A 14,226-nucleotide genomic window follows, 5' to 3' on the forward strand; every position below is an offset into this window, starting at 1 on the left:
CTACATCTTAATAGTATATCTGGATTCCTTTTAAGTTTAGTGACCAGGAGTTTCAATTCCTTTTTGTACACTGTTGAGTAGCCAACATGGAACACGCTCATGGAGTGAGTTGGCCCTTTTAAAGCCGGTTGGCCCAGCTCTGCCTTTGTCTGGTTTCTTCTGAATCATAGGACTGAGATGTGCTCGGGTGAAGCATCTGATTCGAGGAAGCATGTGACCAGGAAGGGTTGGATGCGTAGGCTAGAAGAAGAGCTTGCTAGAAAAGACTGTCTTCTTAGACTGAGAGACACCAGGATTGGGAAAAGTTCTGGGTGAGGCCCTTGACTGTGATCAGATAAAAGGCTTGTGAAGGGCTTATCCAGAAGAGGAGTGGGGAATGTGCCTGAGTCGGGGTGGAGGGACAGATGTGGACAGAGGGCGCAAGGACACATGGGAATGCAGGGACATATAAGGACAGGGGCAGATGTGCCTGACTGAATGGGAGAGGCTAGGGGTCAGCTAGGGTCTTCATGCAGAAAGCTTTCTAACAATCCTTCCCCACTGCCCACCCCACAAAAAACCCTGTTCCATACTTTTCACACCCATACCCAACAACCCTCCAAGTTCATACCCAGGCTCCTTCCCAGCAATTACTTCCCTCTCCCTTAGCTCCTCTGTTACCCCTGGCTCCCGCAAGCCTTTGCGCTGCTTCTGAGGAGTGTGGGCAATACGGTTCTGTATTGTACTTTAAATGAATTATTACTCAGAGTTCTGTATTAATACGCCTAGTAAGGAATCTGTTTCTCAAAAAACATTTCCTAAATCTTTTGTTGTCTGTATTGTTAGACATACTTGCTGACAGGTATTTTTAAATAAATGACAAAAAATAATTGAAACTGGTGTGATTATATTGTGTTGTTTTGACAAATTCTGCAAATTTCATTTTAAAATATTTTTGTTGCAGAATTAATTTTTTGGTGCAGAATTCCCCCATGTATAGGCATAGATGCTAGGACAAGGGAAGCCAACAGTGTTACAGATGTGATCAAGTCAAGAAAAAGGAATTCCGTAGAGGCAAGATGGCAGTAAAGACAAATTCTGGAGATAGCAATAGTGACTTGGAGATGAGGGAAAAGGTCTTGTGTCAGGGATGATGCCAAGATTTCTGGGCTTGGGAGCAATGTTTCCTTTTAATTAAGGAGAATAATAGTGGAGTCACAAAATGGGATTAGGGCTTTGTCTAGAAGTACTTAAGTTTTTGGTTTATTCAGTTGTAGTTAGAAGACGTTCAAGACAAGCAGATGTGAGATGACATTGGAATATGAGTCAACACCCATAACTACATGAAGCCACATATAAGTGGTGGTGAAGGTAGACAATAAAGTATCAAGGAATCAGCTGTGGGGTGCTTTATTATGGAAGGTGCAAAGTCTCCACCAGAAACCTTAAAAGGAGTGGTTGGAAAAGGAGCATTCAAAACAGGAGATGAGCATGCTAGAGAACTTAGCTGCTTGTTCAGTGCCATTGAAAAGGATAGTGAACAACACCTGAAAAACCACAATGATATCAAGGTGAGAAAAGGAATCTGTGATCAGAGATAAGAGTAAACTAAATGCTTCTAGTGGTGATATCAATTATGTGCAAAATACTGTTGTCTAAGCAAGTTATGTAAACGAAAACATCAGCCAGAACTGAGCATATTGTGGAGCAACAATAGCTACCCCCATCAACCACCATAACCTGCCACTTGATCTTAATCTCCATAGTTTTATCAAAAGGTAAAACACTTTTGAGCAAAATAAATAAGTCTCATGCAGCACCCTTAAGGCCAGAGTTTTACATCTGGAAGTTCTCAAATCTTTTAACACTAGTCAAGCGAAGTATGTAGAAGGTTCTTGGGTAGCTAGACTCCAACGTAATATAGGGTTTAAAAGATGAACACCTTGTATCATTCCAGGAAGGAGATGAAGCCAGCAAAAATTCATGGATCACAATGTAGTGATGGTGACCTGTTCCACTTAAGTATGAGGCCCACTGGAGTTTGCATTGGCTGAAGCTTAACTGACCTTTGTGGCTTGCCCCTCCATAGTGCATTGCAACCTGTAGATAACAAGGGCATAAGACATCAACTAAAATAGTTCCTGGCTTTCCTATTAACTCTTCTCCAACTTCCCAGAGATATTCACAGACACTAGAAGAGGCTTGAAGGGTAAAAGGAATTTTCAGCTGCTAACAGGAAGGAGTTGAGTCCTGCTAGTAGTATTGGAGCTTTTGAAGACCTCAAAGGTTTTCTGTCAGTACTGCAGAAACAGCTGTTTGTGAATGTGCTCCCAGCTGCAATTTACCCTTTTCTCAAATAATGTATAACACTGACAAATCTTCAAGCTGACATCATAGAAGATGGAAGCAGAAGTGGAGAATGCAGTGACCCAGCCTAACCTTGCTTCCACTGGTCTGTGCTGTGCTGCCTACCTTCAACAAACAGGAAATAAGAAGATGTTACAAATTATTCCTTCTATTCACTTGACTAAAACACATAGTAGTCCTCTTGAAAAGTGTTGGCAAATCAAATAACTGCTTTTCCTGTTGGAATAGCCCCAAAACATCTTTGCTCTGTAATCATGTGTGTATTGTAATCTGATACATTGTTATCCTGCTTGACTACAGGGAGTGCAATATGGGGGAGAGTTGAAAAATACTTCTGAAAATGCCCTTTAAAAAAAATATTTGGGTTTAAAGGAATGTAGTGGTTATACCGATAAATTTGTGAGCTTATTTGTACGTCTCATCCTGACATAGGCAAATTGTGTACTTACGTAGTTTTCCACAAGAGGGGAGAATAGTACTTACTAATAAGAAATTGTCATAGATCATATTGCGTTGTCTTGGTTTGCCAGTTGAGAAGGACACACGTTTTAAAGAATGAGCAGTGTTACCAGCGTTCTTTTCACTTACTCAATAGTATTTTTATTATGACTATAATATAGGGCAGGCTATATCCGAACTACTGCTACTCACCTTTGTCACACAGCAGACAGATTTTGTTGTTGTTTGTTTTTTGTCTTGTAGTTCCAATTGCAGCAGGATAGTCAGTCTTGCATGTCTGACAGCACAAGTGTTCTCAAGATAAAGTAGTTATCTGTTCTTCAGTCTAGTAGAGTAAATTTTTTTTAAAAAGCAGCTTCCAGGTAGCAGCCCTCCGCAGGAATTGGCACATGTACAGTGTGGTTTTATATTGTAATTAACTATTTGTAATGCATATTAATGTACAGAACTGTACAGAGCAGTCTTTTCACACCCTTAGATAGGTTCCTGTGTGAAACATTTACTATAGCAAACAACCTTATTGTTTACTGGGGGAGGGCATATGCCCTTAACTCATTTTTTGTGAAGTAATTATTTCACACTTGTCAACTGCTTGTAAAATCTCTATGATTGTAATATATCTGTTTTGCAAATCCAGTTTCCTGAAGACTTAAACAGTTATGTTGGTGCTAAGAGCTTTCCAAGTAGTATCTGTAAAAGGATTGTATAGTGGTGGATGATTTTATTGGTGAGAGGAATATTTTAGTAAAATAAGCTGTAGTATTTCACAAATGTTTGCAGTAAACATATTTCTTAAAATGTTGCAGTAGAGGGATGTATGTGTAGTGAGTGGATCAGATGTGTTTATGCTAACTCAGTGGTTCTCAAATGTTTGTACTTTCACAGCAAGCACTTGTTCCGCAAGCCTCTGAGTTCAATCCCCCCTCCTTATAAGTTAAACTTTTTATATATATATAACAGTATTATAAATGCTGGTGGTCAAGCAGTGTTTGGGGTGGAGGCTGACCGCTTGCAACTCCCCCCACCCCATGTAATAACCTTGTGAACTGCTGAATGGTCACGACCCCCAGTTTGAGAACCTCTGTGCTAAATAATTAACAGATCTGAGAAGATTAAAATAAAGGTGTGTTTATGTATATCAATACAGCTGCCACTGTTACTTTGTAATTACAATTTACAATCTGGGTATATAGAATACTTAATAACCATGAAGAAAAGGTTTGTAGTAATTTAAATAGTTAACTAATACATGCAAGGATCCATGTCATACATTCTCATCTGGAGGAAAATTGTACATATGAGGTGAAATATTCAAAAGTGATAGACACTTCATAAGTCCCATTGACTTTCAGTGAGATTTAAGCTTTTAAATCACTTTTGAAAATGGGGTTTAGGCACTTCTGAACATTTTACTCTTAGTCTGTGGCAGATCTGGAGCTGGTTTTAAGTTTTATGTAACTTGGATACTGGATAGTTCTTGTTTGGTAGAATGAGCATTGATCCAGTCATTTTCAAAGTTGAGAGCATCTGAATAAGTGAAGCATAAATACGATTATTTGTCCTCTGTTTAAAAAAACCAAACCAAACAAAAAAACTACTTGGGTTAGTTAGTTTGAGTTTTCAGGTGTCACACAGATTCCGCAGCAGATATCCACAGATTTAGGATACACTTTTTTGCCCTCAGTGCAAATGTGTTGATAACATTTCATACCCACTGATATCACTGATACCCAAAAATCTTAGAGCTGGAATGAAGTGAAAACTATTGTGCTGTCACATCTATAAAGCAATTTTGAATGTGGATTCAGAAATTCTGTGTAATGGGGATTCTTGTATAGCACAATGGGGTCCCAGTCCATGACTAAGGACTCCAAGATGCTATGATAATACAATTAATTCTGGGGAAAAAAGTTTGCCTTGGGTGTATATTTACTGTTAAGTGGTATTTCTGGTCATAGTCTGTTCTGAAAGAAAGTTTTAAACACTAATGCTGTAGCTTCCTTTCTGAGCAACTTGTGGTGATCCCAGGATTTTGTTAGAGCAGGATTCTTAATTTAAAAAAAGCTGTGGATTTTCTGTGGCCAGCAGTTGACTGTCAAAGCAGTAGTAGCCCAATGCCTCTATATCAAAGGTAACAGTGCATGCATATTTTAAAATATTCCAGGAGGTCTTTCAAAACAGTAGTTGATATACAGTTGCTGTTCAATATGTGTAAAAGCATGAATTATGCTATCTAATTATTTCATTTGAAAGTACAGGGATAGGTTTTCAAACCAGGTTGGCTCTCAGCTGCTCTTATTGTTTTCAATAGGAGCTGCAAGGTACTGAGCACTCTGAAAATAGTCTTCATGTACTTGCATAAACAGAAACAGTTGTGGGTACTAAGCATTTCTGAAAATCTGGTTCATAGAATTATGTTCTGAAATAATGACAGGTTTCAGAGTAGCAGCAGTGTTAGTCTGTATTAGCATAAGCTTTTGTGAGCTACAGCTCACAGTGGGGCACTAAGTGTACCTTCTTAAGCATCTATTAAATATCAGAAAAATACTCTGAAGACTGAATAATCTGCTAAATTTAGATTAATAAAGAGCTCTTTATCATATATTTTTGCTTAGACATTCTCTGATTCTTTCTTGGCAAAATTTGACTTGCTGATTACCTGTTTAAGTCATGGATAATAACTGCCTTAAATAACAAGAATATTTAGAGGACAAAACAGTTCTGCCCACCACATTTCCCACCCCTCCCCCGTCCCCACTCCTTTCCCTGTCCACCACCAAAAATGAGAACTGGTTCTTGATAACTTACACTGTCTGATCACGTTGATTTACACTCAACAGCATGAGGCAGCCCAGTCAGACATAAAGCATTATTTTAATTTTGGCCTGGGCATGTGTTCAGCAATTTGGGTATCAAGTACCTAATTAATCTGAAATCACTGTGGCAAACTGAGTGGTGTGAAGACTAAAATAGCAAGTTTGAAATATCAGATGCTTAGTTTTAGACTAATACTGTAGATCCATTAACATGATCTGGAATATTATGTTAGTTTGTGTGTGGCAATTTGCTAAATTACAAACAAAGCAATTCATATTTAATTTATTTACCAGATCTGTTTCATAGTATCCAGTGTGTGTATTTGAAATATGTACTTAGGATATTTTTGAGGGTATTGGCTTTACATCAGGATTAAACTTAATTTCAGATGTGAAACTAGCAGAGTATTCTTAATCTTAATTTGCCATTTGGAGAGTTTTGGAATTATTTCTTTAGTTCAGTGTTTTTAAGCACTAGCATGCACAGCATTAAGAGCCACATAATCTGATGGCCTCTGCCTTACTGGCTATATTGTCCACTGGCAATGTCAGATTGAAACGATTCTTTAGTAAAACTGAAAAGAGAATATACTCATTAAGCAAAAAAGGCATTGTTCAGTGTTAATATTTTCTTTGTAACTCTTAAGAACTGCAGTAGAGTCAGGGAGACCAGTTGCAAGGGCAGCAGAAATTTAACTTTTTAAAATGTCTTTCAGTGAAAATGTGCAGCAAGCATACTGGGAACTGAAGAGGGAAATGTCTAACTTGCATCTGGTGACTGAAGTGCAAACTGAGGTTCTACGAAAATTGAAAACCCCAACTGCAACCAAGAAAGGCAAGTCAGTGTTTGCAGGAATAAGCCTTACAAATACAAACCACTGATCCAAGCTACACCATTTTAAAGAGAAACTAGCTATCATATCTTATCTAAATCTCATCAATTGAAGTTGATAAGCCAGAGTGTATTATAGTTCCAGCCTAACCCTTTACTGCTTTGGCTTCTGTCTCATACTGGTCAGCTTCACACATAAAGGTGTTGCTGATGTGTTGTTGTTTTTTTTTTTTCTTCAGTACTGTATTCTGTTCCCCTTGTGGCTTTTTTCTCAGTCAAGTGTCGCTGATGTGTACAAGGCTGAGGTGTTAAGTTTACTCATATTTGACCTTTTTACCACAACTACTTCATATTTTAAAAAAACAAAACAAAGATTTCACTTTTCAAATGAATTCTCTTTAATAGTATCAGCTATAGAAAACATTTTGGTAGCATTTTAAAATTCAGGAACAGATTTTGAACTCTTTCCATGTAGCTATAATTTTTCTTACTACTGATGAAAACATTCTGAAAACTTGTCTCCCAGTGAAATAGAACTCCAGATGATGACATTCCCTGTAATCAAAATATTGATGCTGGAAAACTGGTTTACCTCCACCACCCTCTTAAAAACAATTGACAAAATTGGTCATTTCCATTGCTCTGGGTTTACTGCAGATTTTATATGTTGCTGACTGAAATTATTTCTGTTTCAACTCTTGTGTGTAATATTTCCTTCCAATGCAGGGGTTTTACAAAAGACCGATATTTGGCACTGTCACCTGTGATCTAATGATAGAAAGCTAAAGAAGAGATCATTCGGTTAGTGAGTAGCAGCATCTCTATTTTTCACTGAGTAGGAAATTCCAAATGTAGGTAATAAATAGGATAAGCAACAGTCACTTGTTTATAGTATGTTTGATTGGTGACGACATCTGATGATGCACTTCTTTGATAAAGGATATAAACAGGTCAGAGAGCTCAGATGACCGATCCAAAAGGCTAAATATTAGAGGAACACTTTGCTAATACAGAATTGGATGGCTCAAGGAATTGATAATGGGATTCACCTCTAGGGCACCAGTTTGACTTTAGTCCTGTTCTGTGACTGATGATCACTATCTGAGGTAGTCTACGAAATGAGTTGGTAGCTTCAGTCCAGTTCCCACTGGATGAGTGTCTGTCTACATTGAAAAGGTATGCTACTGACAGATTTAACATCCAATTTCAGAAGAGAAATCAAGGATTGTGTGGACTCTGAATAATTCTCTAGTCCTAAGAAGTCTGTTCTGGCCAGGGTTGTGTGATGGTAGCGTAAAGAAGCATGCATTTGCTTTGCTGTAGTGGTTCTGTGGCTGTTGTCTCTCTCATCTGCACAAGTGCTAACAATTCATTTCCCCACCAGAAAACTCATTGCAGCAGCATTTTCTGCAGTCAGTAGTGGAGTTGTGGTTCAAGGGATATAGAAGACGACGACATAAATTGGTCTGCTGGGGTGTGTGGATTTTTGCCAGGCTTATTTTGTAGGTTTCTTTGCCCACAATCATTTATTGGCACATACAAGCATCTAGTTCAGGGGTCGGCAACCTTTCAGAAGTGGTGTGCTGAGTCTTCATTTCTTCACTCACATTTAAGGTTTCCTGTGCCAGTAATACATTTTAACATTTTTAGAAGGTCTCTTTCTATAAGTCTATAATATATAACTAAACTATTGTTGTATGTAAAGTAAATAAGGTTTTTTAAATGAAGCTTCTTAAACATTTTAAATTAAATCAAAATGCAGGGTGGCCAGGACCCAGGCAGTGTGAGTGCCACTGAAAATAGCTTGCGTGCCGCAGGCCGCCTACCCCTGATCTAGCTGTATTCCTTCTTGTAAGCTTCCAATCTTAAAGCTGGACTTGGCTTACTGATTCATCAATGTCTCGTATTAATGCCGTGCAGTCACGATGCACCTGCATTGTTAACATGCAGAGTATAACCTTGATTTGAACCATGTCTTGGACTATTTATGGGAGAAAATCAGTTTGCCTAATAACTGTGTTCATGCACTCCTTATCTCCTTCTACACACGAATTGGCTTTTAGAGGAGATGATGATGAGGAAAGAAACTTCTTGAATTAAGAGAGCTAATAGACAAACATGATCCTCCCTTTAACAAATGTTTCCAAATATTCCATGACCTTCTAAAATGATATCCTTGCATATTTTAGGGTTGAGTTGAGTCAAAAATTGGGCAAGTAAAACAGTGAGGTAAAAGTGACTAGACTGTGAATTAATATAAGGGAAACCCTATGACAACAGCAAAGAATTGAATTGCTTTCTCTTTCTTTTACAAGGACCGCTATATTTTCAGAATGTTTCACACATGTAGAATAGTGTGTTCCCAAGCAGTATCTTTCTTAAGGAAAAGGCTGGTAGAATCTGGAATGTCTTTGGAGAAAGTATTGAGTCAATGTCCATTGAATCTTGTTCAAAAAGTTATGGGCAGGAGTAGAATGAATTTCCTCTCCTTCCCACACTGTTTTATTCACTATTCTAAGTTCCATTTCTGAGTACTTTTGAAGTTTGTTCTATAGCAGAAGTGAGGCTTTTTTTCAGAGCGCCTTTTACTTTTCAACACTGTTTCATACTCCTCAGAGAATGGAGAGGGTAAGCAAGAAATTTATAGAGTTCAAAGTAATTGATGCGACATGTTAATCTTGCCAACAGAATGTCCATTGCAACACGTATGTGGATTCCATTTATCCACATACAAGACACTGTTCACGAAAAGCAGCTCATGGCTTCTTGAAGCATTTTGAAAATCTTTAAGTGTAATGGTGGATGAAAAACAATGAGAAAGTGGGGTGTTTTCTGATGCTTTTCAGTACCTTAACATATAGTAAGTAGAACATGAGCAAATTTTAAGATTGAAGGCTATATAATGCTGTAGCTCCTTGCATGAATTGGGCATTATATAACTCTTAAATGTTGAGAGAGATCCACCGTAGGACTCTGTCTGAATTGACACACTTTTGCTGAATGTGTTTAGAAGCAACTTCCTTATTTAGGAATATTTTTTGCTATCTCAGGAAAAAATTTGACAGTCCAGTCTTGTTTTGAGTTCTTGCTGGGCTGATACAGTTTGGTCAAATCTTGACTACAGCCAACTTATACTGTTTACTATTTAATTCTTTCAATGCCTCATAGGAAGGATGAAATGGAACGTTTCTCTTTTGTTGCTGTCACTTAGAATGCCCTCTGTCTGTGGAAACAAACATTTTCCTCAGAATTTATCTCAGTATTTCAACCACTAGTTTCTGGCCTGAACTAGCTCCAGACCACTGGAGTGTACTGATTTTTTGGGTGTATTTTCTCATCCTTACAATTTTCATCTAGTTCTCAGTAGGCCATTTCCTTGAATGTGAGTATTCCGCTCACACGTGCTCGTAAGCAAACTACAGCAACTCCTCATGGAGCACTTAATACAACAGGGCACCAGTCCTGATGGGGCCTACCCACTGCTACGAAACAAACAGATAGTATGTGTTGTGTATATAACTACTCAATAGTAGGACAAGGCTGCCTAAGTGGCTCTGCATGCTTCTCTTGTCAAATAATCTTAGTCTTAGAGTATAGAAATTTGGGTAATTTTATTGAGAGATTAAAGTACTTTCAGGTTGATTATCAGAAATATTGACCTTGAAATTTTTATTAACTAGTTATAACCCAGACTGTTAGTCACAGACAATAGACAGGTTGCATCATCCCACACTTTTTTTGAGATGAATAGCTATGCTACCACTAGCTTGGCTGTCGATAGAAGGTTCAGTTTAACTAGAAATATCCAAAGAGTAATAATACAATTCCCTTTCTACGCTTCTGACTGAATAACACTTCATCTGCCCTAAAGCTTCACCAGCCCCAGTATTCACAGCTTTTGGAGTATAGTACGTGGTTGCCATTTGTCCTTGTACCTATGAATAGCTTACAGCTCAAGCACTGCTTCTTACACCTATCAGCACAGATGGGGTGAGTCACAAATTTCCTAACTGTATCTTCCAGATGCAACAAACCAGCCCTTCGAAAGTGTTTTTTACTGAAATTTGCTAATTGGTCACCATTTTTTTTCACGTTCCCTGGCAGGGTGACGCTACATCCTGCACTGACTCTTCTGTTTGTTCCTTCTGAGTGTTGTGTTTATAAACCAGAGTTTGTATTCTAGATTCTTAGCTGTTGTAGGAAACTTCAACTTCTCTATGGAGTGCTTAATTTGTAGGATCTGACAATCTTCATTAAATTTGTAGTGAAATGCTAAAGAGAAGTAGAGGTGATATGGGCAATTTAGTCCCACCCACTCCTTGTCACATACTCACCCAACATGTGGCCAGTCCCATTTCTACTTCTGGATAGTTGCTGCCTGTTTTTTCAAAAGGTCCTCTCCTTCTTAGTCTGTTTGAAACCTGGCCCTTGAGCAGAGAAGCAGTAAGCTCCATGCCATCTCCCCACTGTTGCTTCATGGACTGAGGATGAGTTCAGGACCTGGCAGCCGCAGGAGGCAGCTCATTGAGAGACAATGAAATAAGGTGCAAGATTCTTTGCAGACAAGCAACATTCATAGATTCCAAGGCCAAAAGGGACCATTGTGAATCAGACATTTGAGTCCACACAGATCATCCTGGTGCAGCACTCTATACTTGTGTCACCAAACTTCCAAAGATTCACAAGTCTCTCTCACATCCATGTGGGAACGAGTTGATTGGGTTTTTGAGAGAGTGCTATTTTAATGAGTTATGGTGAAACTTGCAAAATAAATTTGAATAAAAATTAACTCTGATTTAATTGGCACTCAAAAGCAGGATATGGGATCCATTAGGTGAAAAGTTGTCCTGTTACACTAGGTACATTTCTGAATGTATGTACACTATATCTTCTAGATCCATAAACTAAGAATTACATTTAGTTGTCTTCTCTCTCCAGCGTCTACTTGTGCACCAGTACAATGTGTTGAAGACGTGGAGAAGAACCTCACAAAGTTATATTTGACTTCTTCTGGGGCAGTCTACAAAAAAACCTCTCTTTCACAAAATGACAAACTTCTCTGCAATGCCATAGCTCCCCCTCTCGCAAGAGATGTAAAAATCCTGTCTGAACAGGCAAATCTCCAGTCGTGGACAGATGAGAGACCCATGGCGATTGGCAGCACCACCTGTCATGAACAAAACTCCTATGGAAAGAGCTCTCTGGAAGATAATTCCTGGGTATTCCCAAGCCCTCCAAAACCTAGTGAGACAATGTTTTGGGAAATGAAAAATAAATCCTCTTTGTCAAACTATCCAATAGATTACCTGGATCAGTGTAATCAAAACTGCCTGCACAAGAGCTAAGTAGTTTCTGAGAGAGACTGGGGCTGGTTCTGAATAGGCACCTGAGTGCTAGAATTTTTTTAAAGAGAAAAGTAGTTAGCTGAAATGTGGAGGTAACGTCTTTTGTCTTGTTCCAAGATGGGTGGCCTGATCACTCATTGCTGTAGATCAGGACTAAATCAAAGGAGCTACACTGGTAATAGAGGTATAATCAAATCAGAATCCGGCCCTAAATGCTTGGTCCTCTTATATTGAACAGGACACACACTTGCAAATATTACACAGACTGAATATTGAACTCTTGGAATAAATCAAAATAATCCAGCTCCGCATTTCAGTTCGCTGTATGTACGTAACACTGCTCATAAAGACATTTGGTATCCTGTGTTAGAAACCTCTGAAAGCTGTGAGCTTACCTCTGACAGAAATGTCTTTCAGATATGGAACTCTCAGGTAAAGTAATGGAATTGGAATGTTATTTTTACCCCCTCTGGTTTAGGAACAGTCACTGGATTTATAATGTGTGAGAGATGTCAGGAGGAAAAGGTGAGATTTATAGGATTTTTTCCAAAATCATGTTTATGTAACATGTATAAACCAAAACTGCTAGGATACACTGTTTTGATGGCACCTTTTCTTTGGCATTACTGTAAGTATTTAAAGATCATACATGGATGCTGCTGAAAGCTGTAATTCATGGACATAGTTTTTATTTTTTTCCACTGAGAGAGGAAATTGGTGCCTGTTATAGAATCACCCTAACCAAAATGCAATGGTCTTTGTGTGCCTCCAGTTGTATATCACCAAAATCTTCACTTTAACTGTGATTTCTAAGGCCACCAACTTTTTTTTGTCGCAGAAACAGAAGCCTTAATTTGAGCAGCTCAGATATTAAGTGTCAGTGTTCAAAATACACAACTGTGCCACATCAGTAGGGTTTTTCATCTGTTGTGTAGAAAACTAGTGTTTCAAATTATAAATTTGCCAACTTTTACATAGTTTTGTCCATATTCTGATGTATGTGGTTAGCTGGTATAAAGATAAATGTCTCTTTAAACCAAGGAAACTTCTAGGCAGTTAAGTCTTGCTCTTTGGTAGAGCAGTTTGCTTCTTACACCAGGTTTAAAGTGAAATGGTTGAAATGTACAATACTTTTGAGGAAAATTCTACATTGGGTGTTTCATATTCTGAGTGAATGTAAAGTTTAATTGGTAGTAAAATGATCAGTACTGGTAATTGTTCCCTGTATACAGGGAACAAGCGTCCAATTCACCTTAAGGTCAATGTAAAGAAAAAATGGATTTCACAACAGTTGAGCAGTAAAATATAAAAAAAGCGAGTAACTTCTGTAGGAAAGTTATGGCTGCATTAGTCACATCAGTGATGTACTATTAAAAGTATGATGAAATGTGGGCACTATGACTTATGTAGGTCCACTGCTCCCCCTCCCCCATGCATTCAGTACTTCATATGATATCCATCTCCTTTTTATGTATTGGAGTTTTGTCTATCTTAAGTCAAAAGAATGTCTTTGATACCATCTATTTTATTAGTGAACAGCATACATAAATAATATGCCTACCTTTCACCAGATATGTTTTTATCTTTCTGTTATCTTGCTCACGTATCCTGGTTTGTCTGTGATTAATGGAAATAGTGTCAGATGCCGGAATTTATTCTGACCAGTGAACATGACTGACTCAAGGGAGTACAAGCTCTTGCAAAGTAATAGAACAAACCCCAATATGCATAAAACAAATCCAAGTCGCTAGGCTTTAGCTGATAGAACCAACTACCTGTGTAATAACAAAGCACCAGAAACTATTTCTCATGTGGCTGCATAATATATCTAGTTTTAATGTAATTTACGGGGTTTACTCCCTGGTTTACAAAGATTTTTGGTAAGTTTAATATATTCAACAGCCATCAACCTGATTAACAGTTGGAATTATGCAAGGAAGGAATCCTGTTGTGTAAAATTTTAAATAAATTTATTTTTGTTTGAAATGGACTTCACTTATAAATGTCCTTTTGCTTTGGCAAGCATAGCTGTTTCCTTTGTTGTTGCTCTGTCAATTCCTTATTTTTAGATTATGTGCAAAACAGGGAAGAATTTGAATCTGACCACAGATCAGTGAAAATATAAAAAATTAAATTCAAGGTACCTGCTTAGCCCTTAGGAGGAGTGTACACCTCCACAGATTGCCCTGACAGGTGGAGGAGTATTCTCCTCCTGGGTACATGAAGGTAGTTGGGGTTGGTTGTCTTAGGCAATAGAACATTCCTATATATTCCCTTATTCTTCCTCCCCTCTTCCGAAAGTGCCCCTTTCCAATCTTGTCCTCTTCACCTTTTATAAACAGCCAGGCTGCACTTCAGCATGAAGCTGCTCTGTTCTCTGTGCAAAGAAGCCCTTATGCCTAGGCCTCTGCAACAGGTATGTGCTGAG

The 14,226-nt window shown here is 38.3% G+C and overlaps 1 protein-coding gene across 4 annotated transcripts in view; it reads left to right on the forward strand.

Moving 5' to 3' along the window:
* The window catches only part of AZI2 (5-azacytidine induced 2), a 63,540-nt gene extending 49,752 nt beyond the window's left edge, over positions 1-13,788 (forward strand). For all 4 annotated transcript variants that reach the window (XM_048838644.2, XM_048838643.2, XM_048838645.2 and 1 more), the window contains 2 exons: positions 6,338-6,456; positions 11,392-13,788. In XM_048838644.2, coding sequence (XP_048694601.1) covers positions 6,338-6,456; positions 11,392-11,798 — 526 coding nt within the window. In that variant the 3' untranslated portion in view covers positions 11,799-13,788. The remainder of the gene's footprint in view (positions 1-6,337; positions 6,457-11,391) is intronic.
* The last annotated feature ends 438 nt before the right edge of the window (positions 13,789-14,226 follow it).

This window comes from Caretta caretta, chromosome 2, assembly GCF_965140235.1.
Source record: "Caretta caretta isolate rCarCar2 chromosome 2, rCarCar1.hap1, whole genome shotgun sequence".
In the NCBI taxonomy this organism is placed as follows: domain Eukaryota; kingdom Metazoa; phylum Chordata; order Testudines; family Cheloniidae; genus Caretta; species Caretta caretta.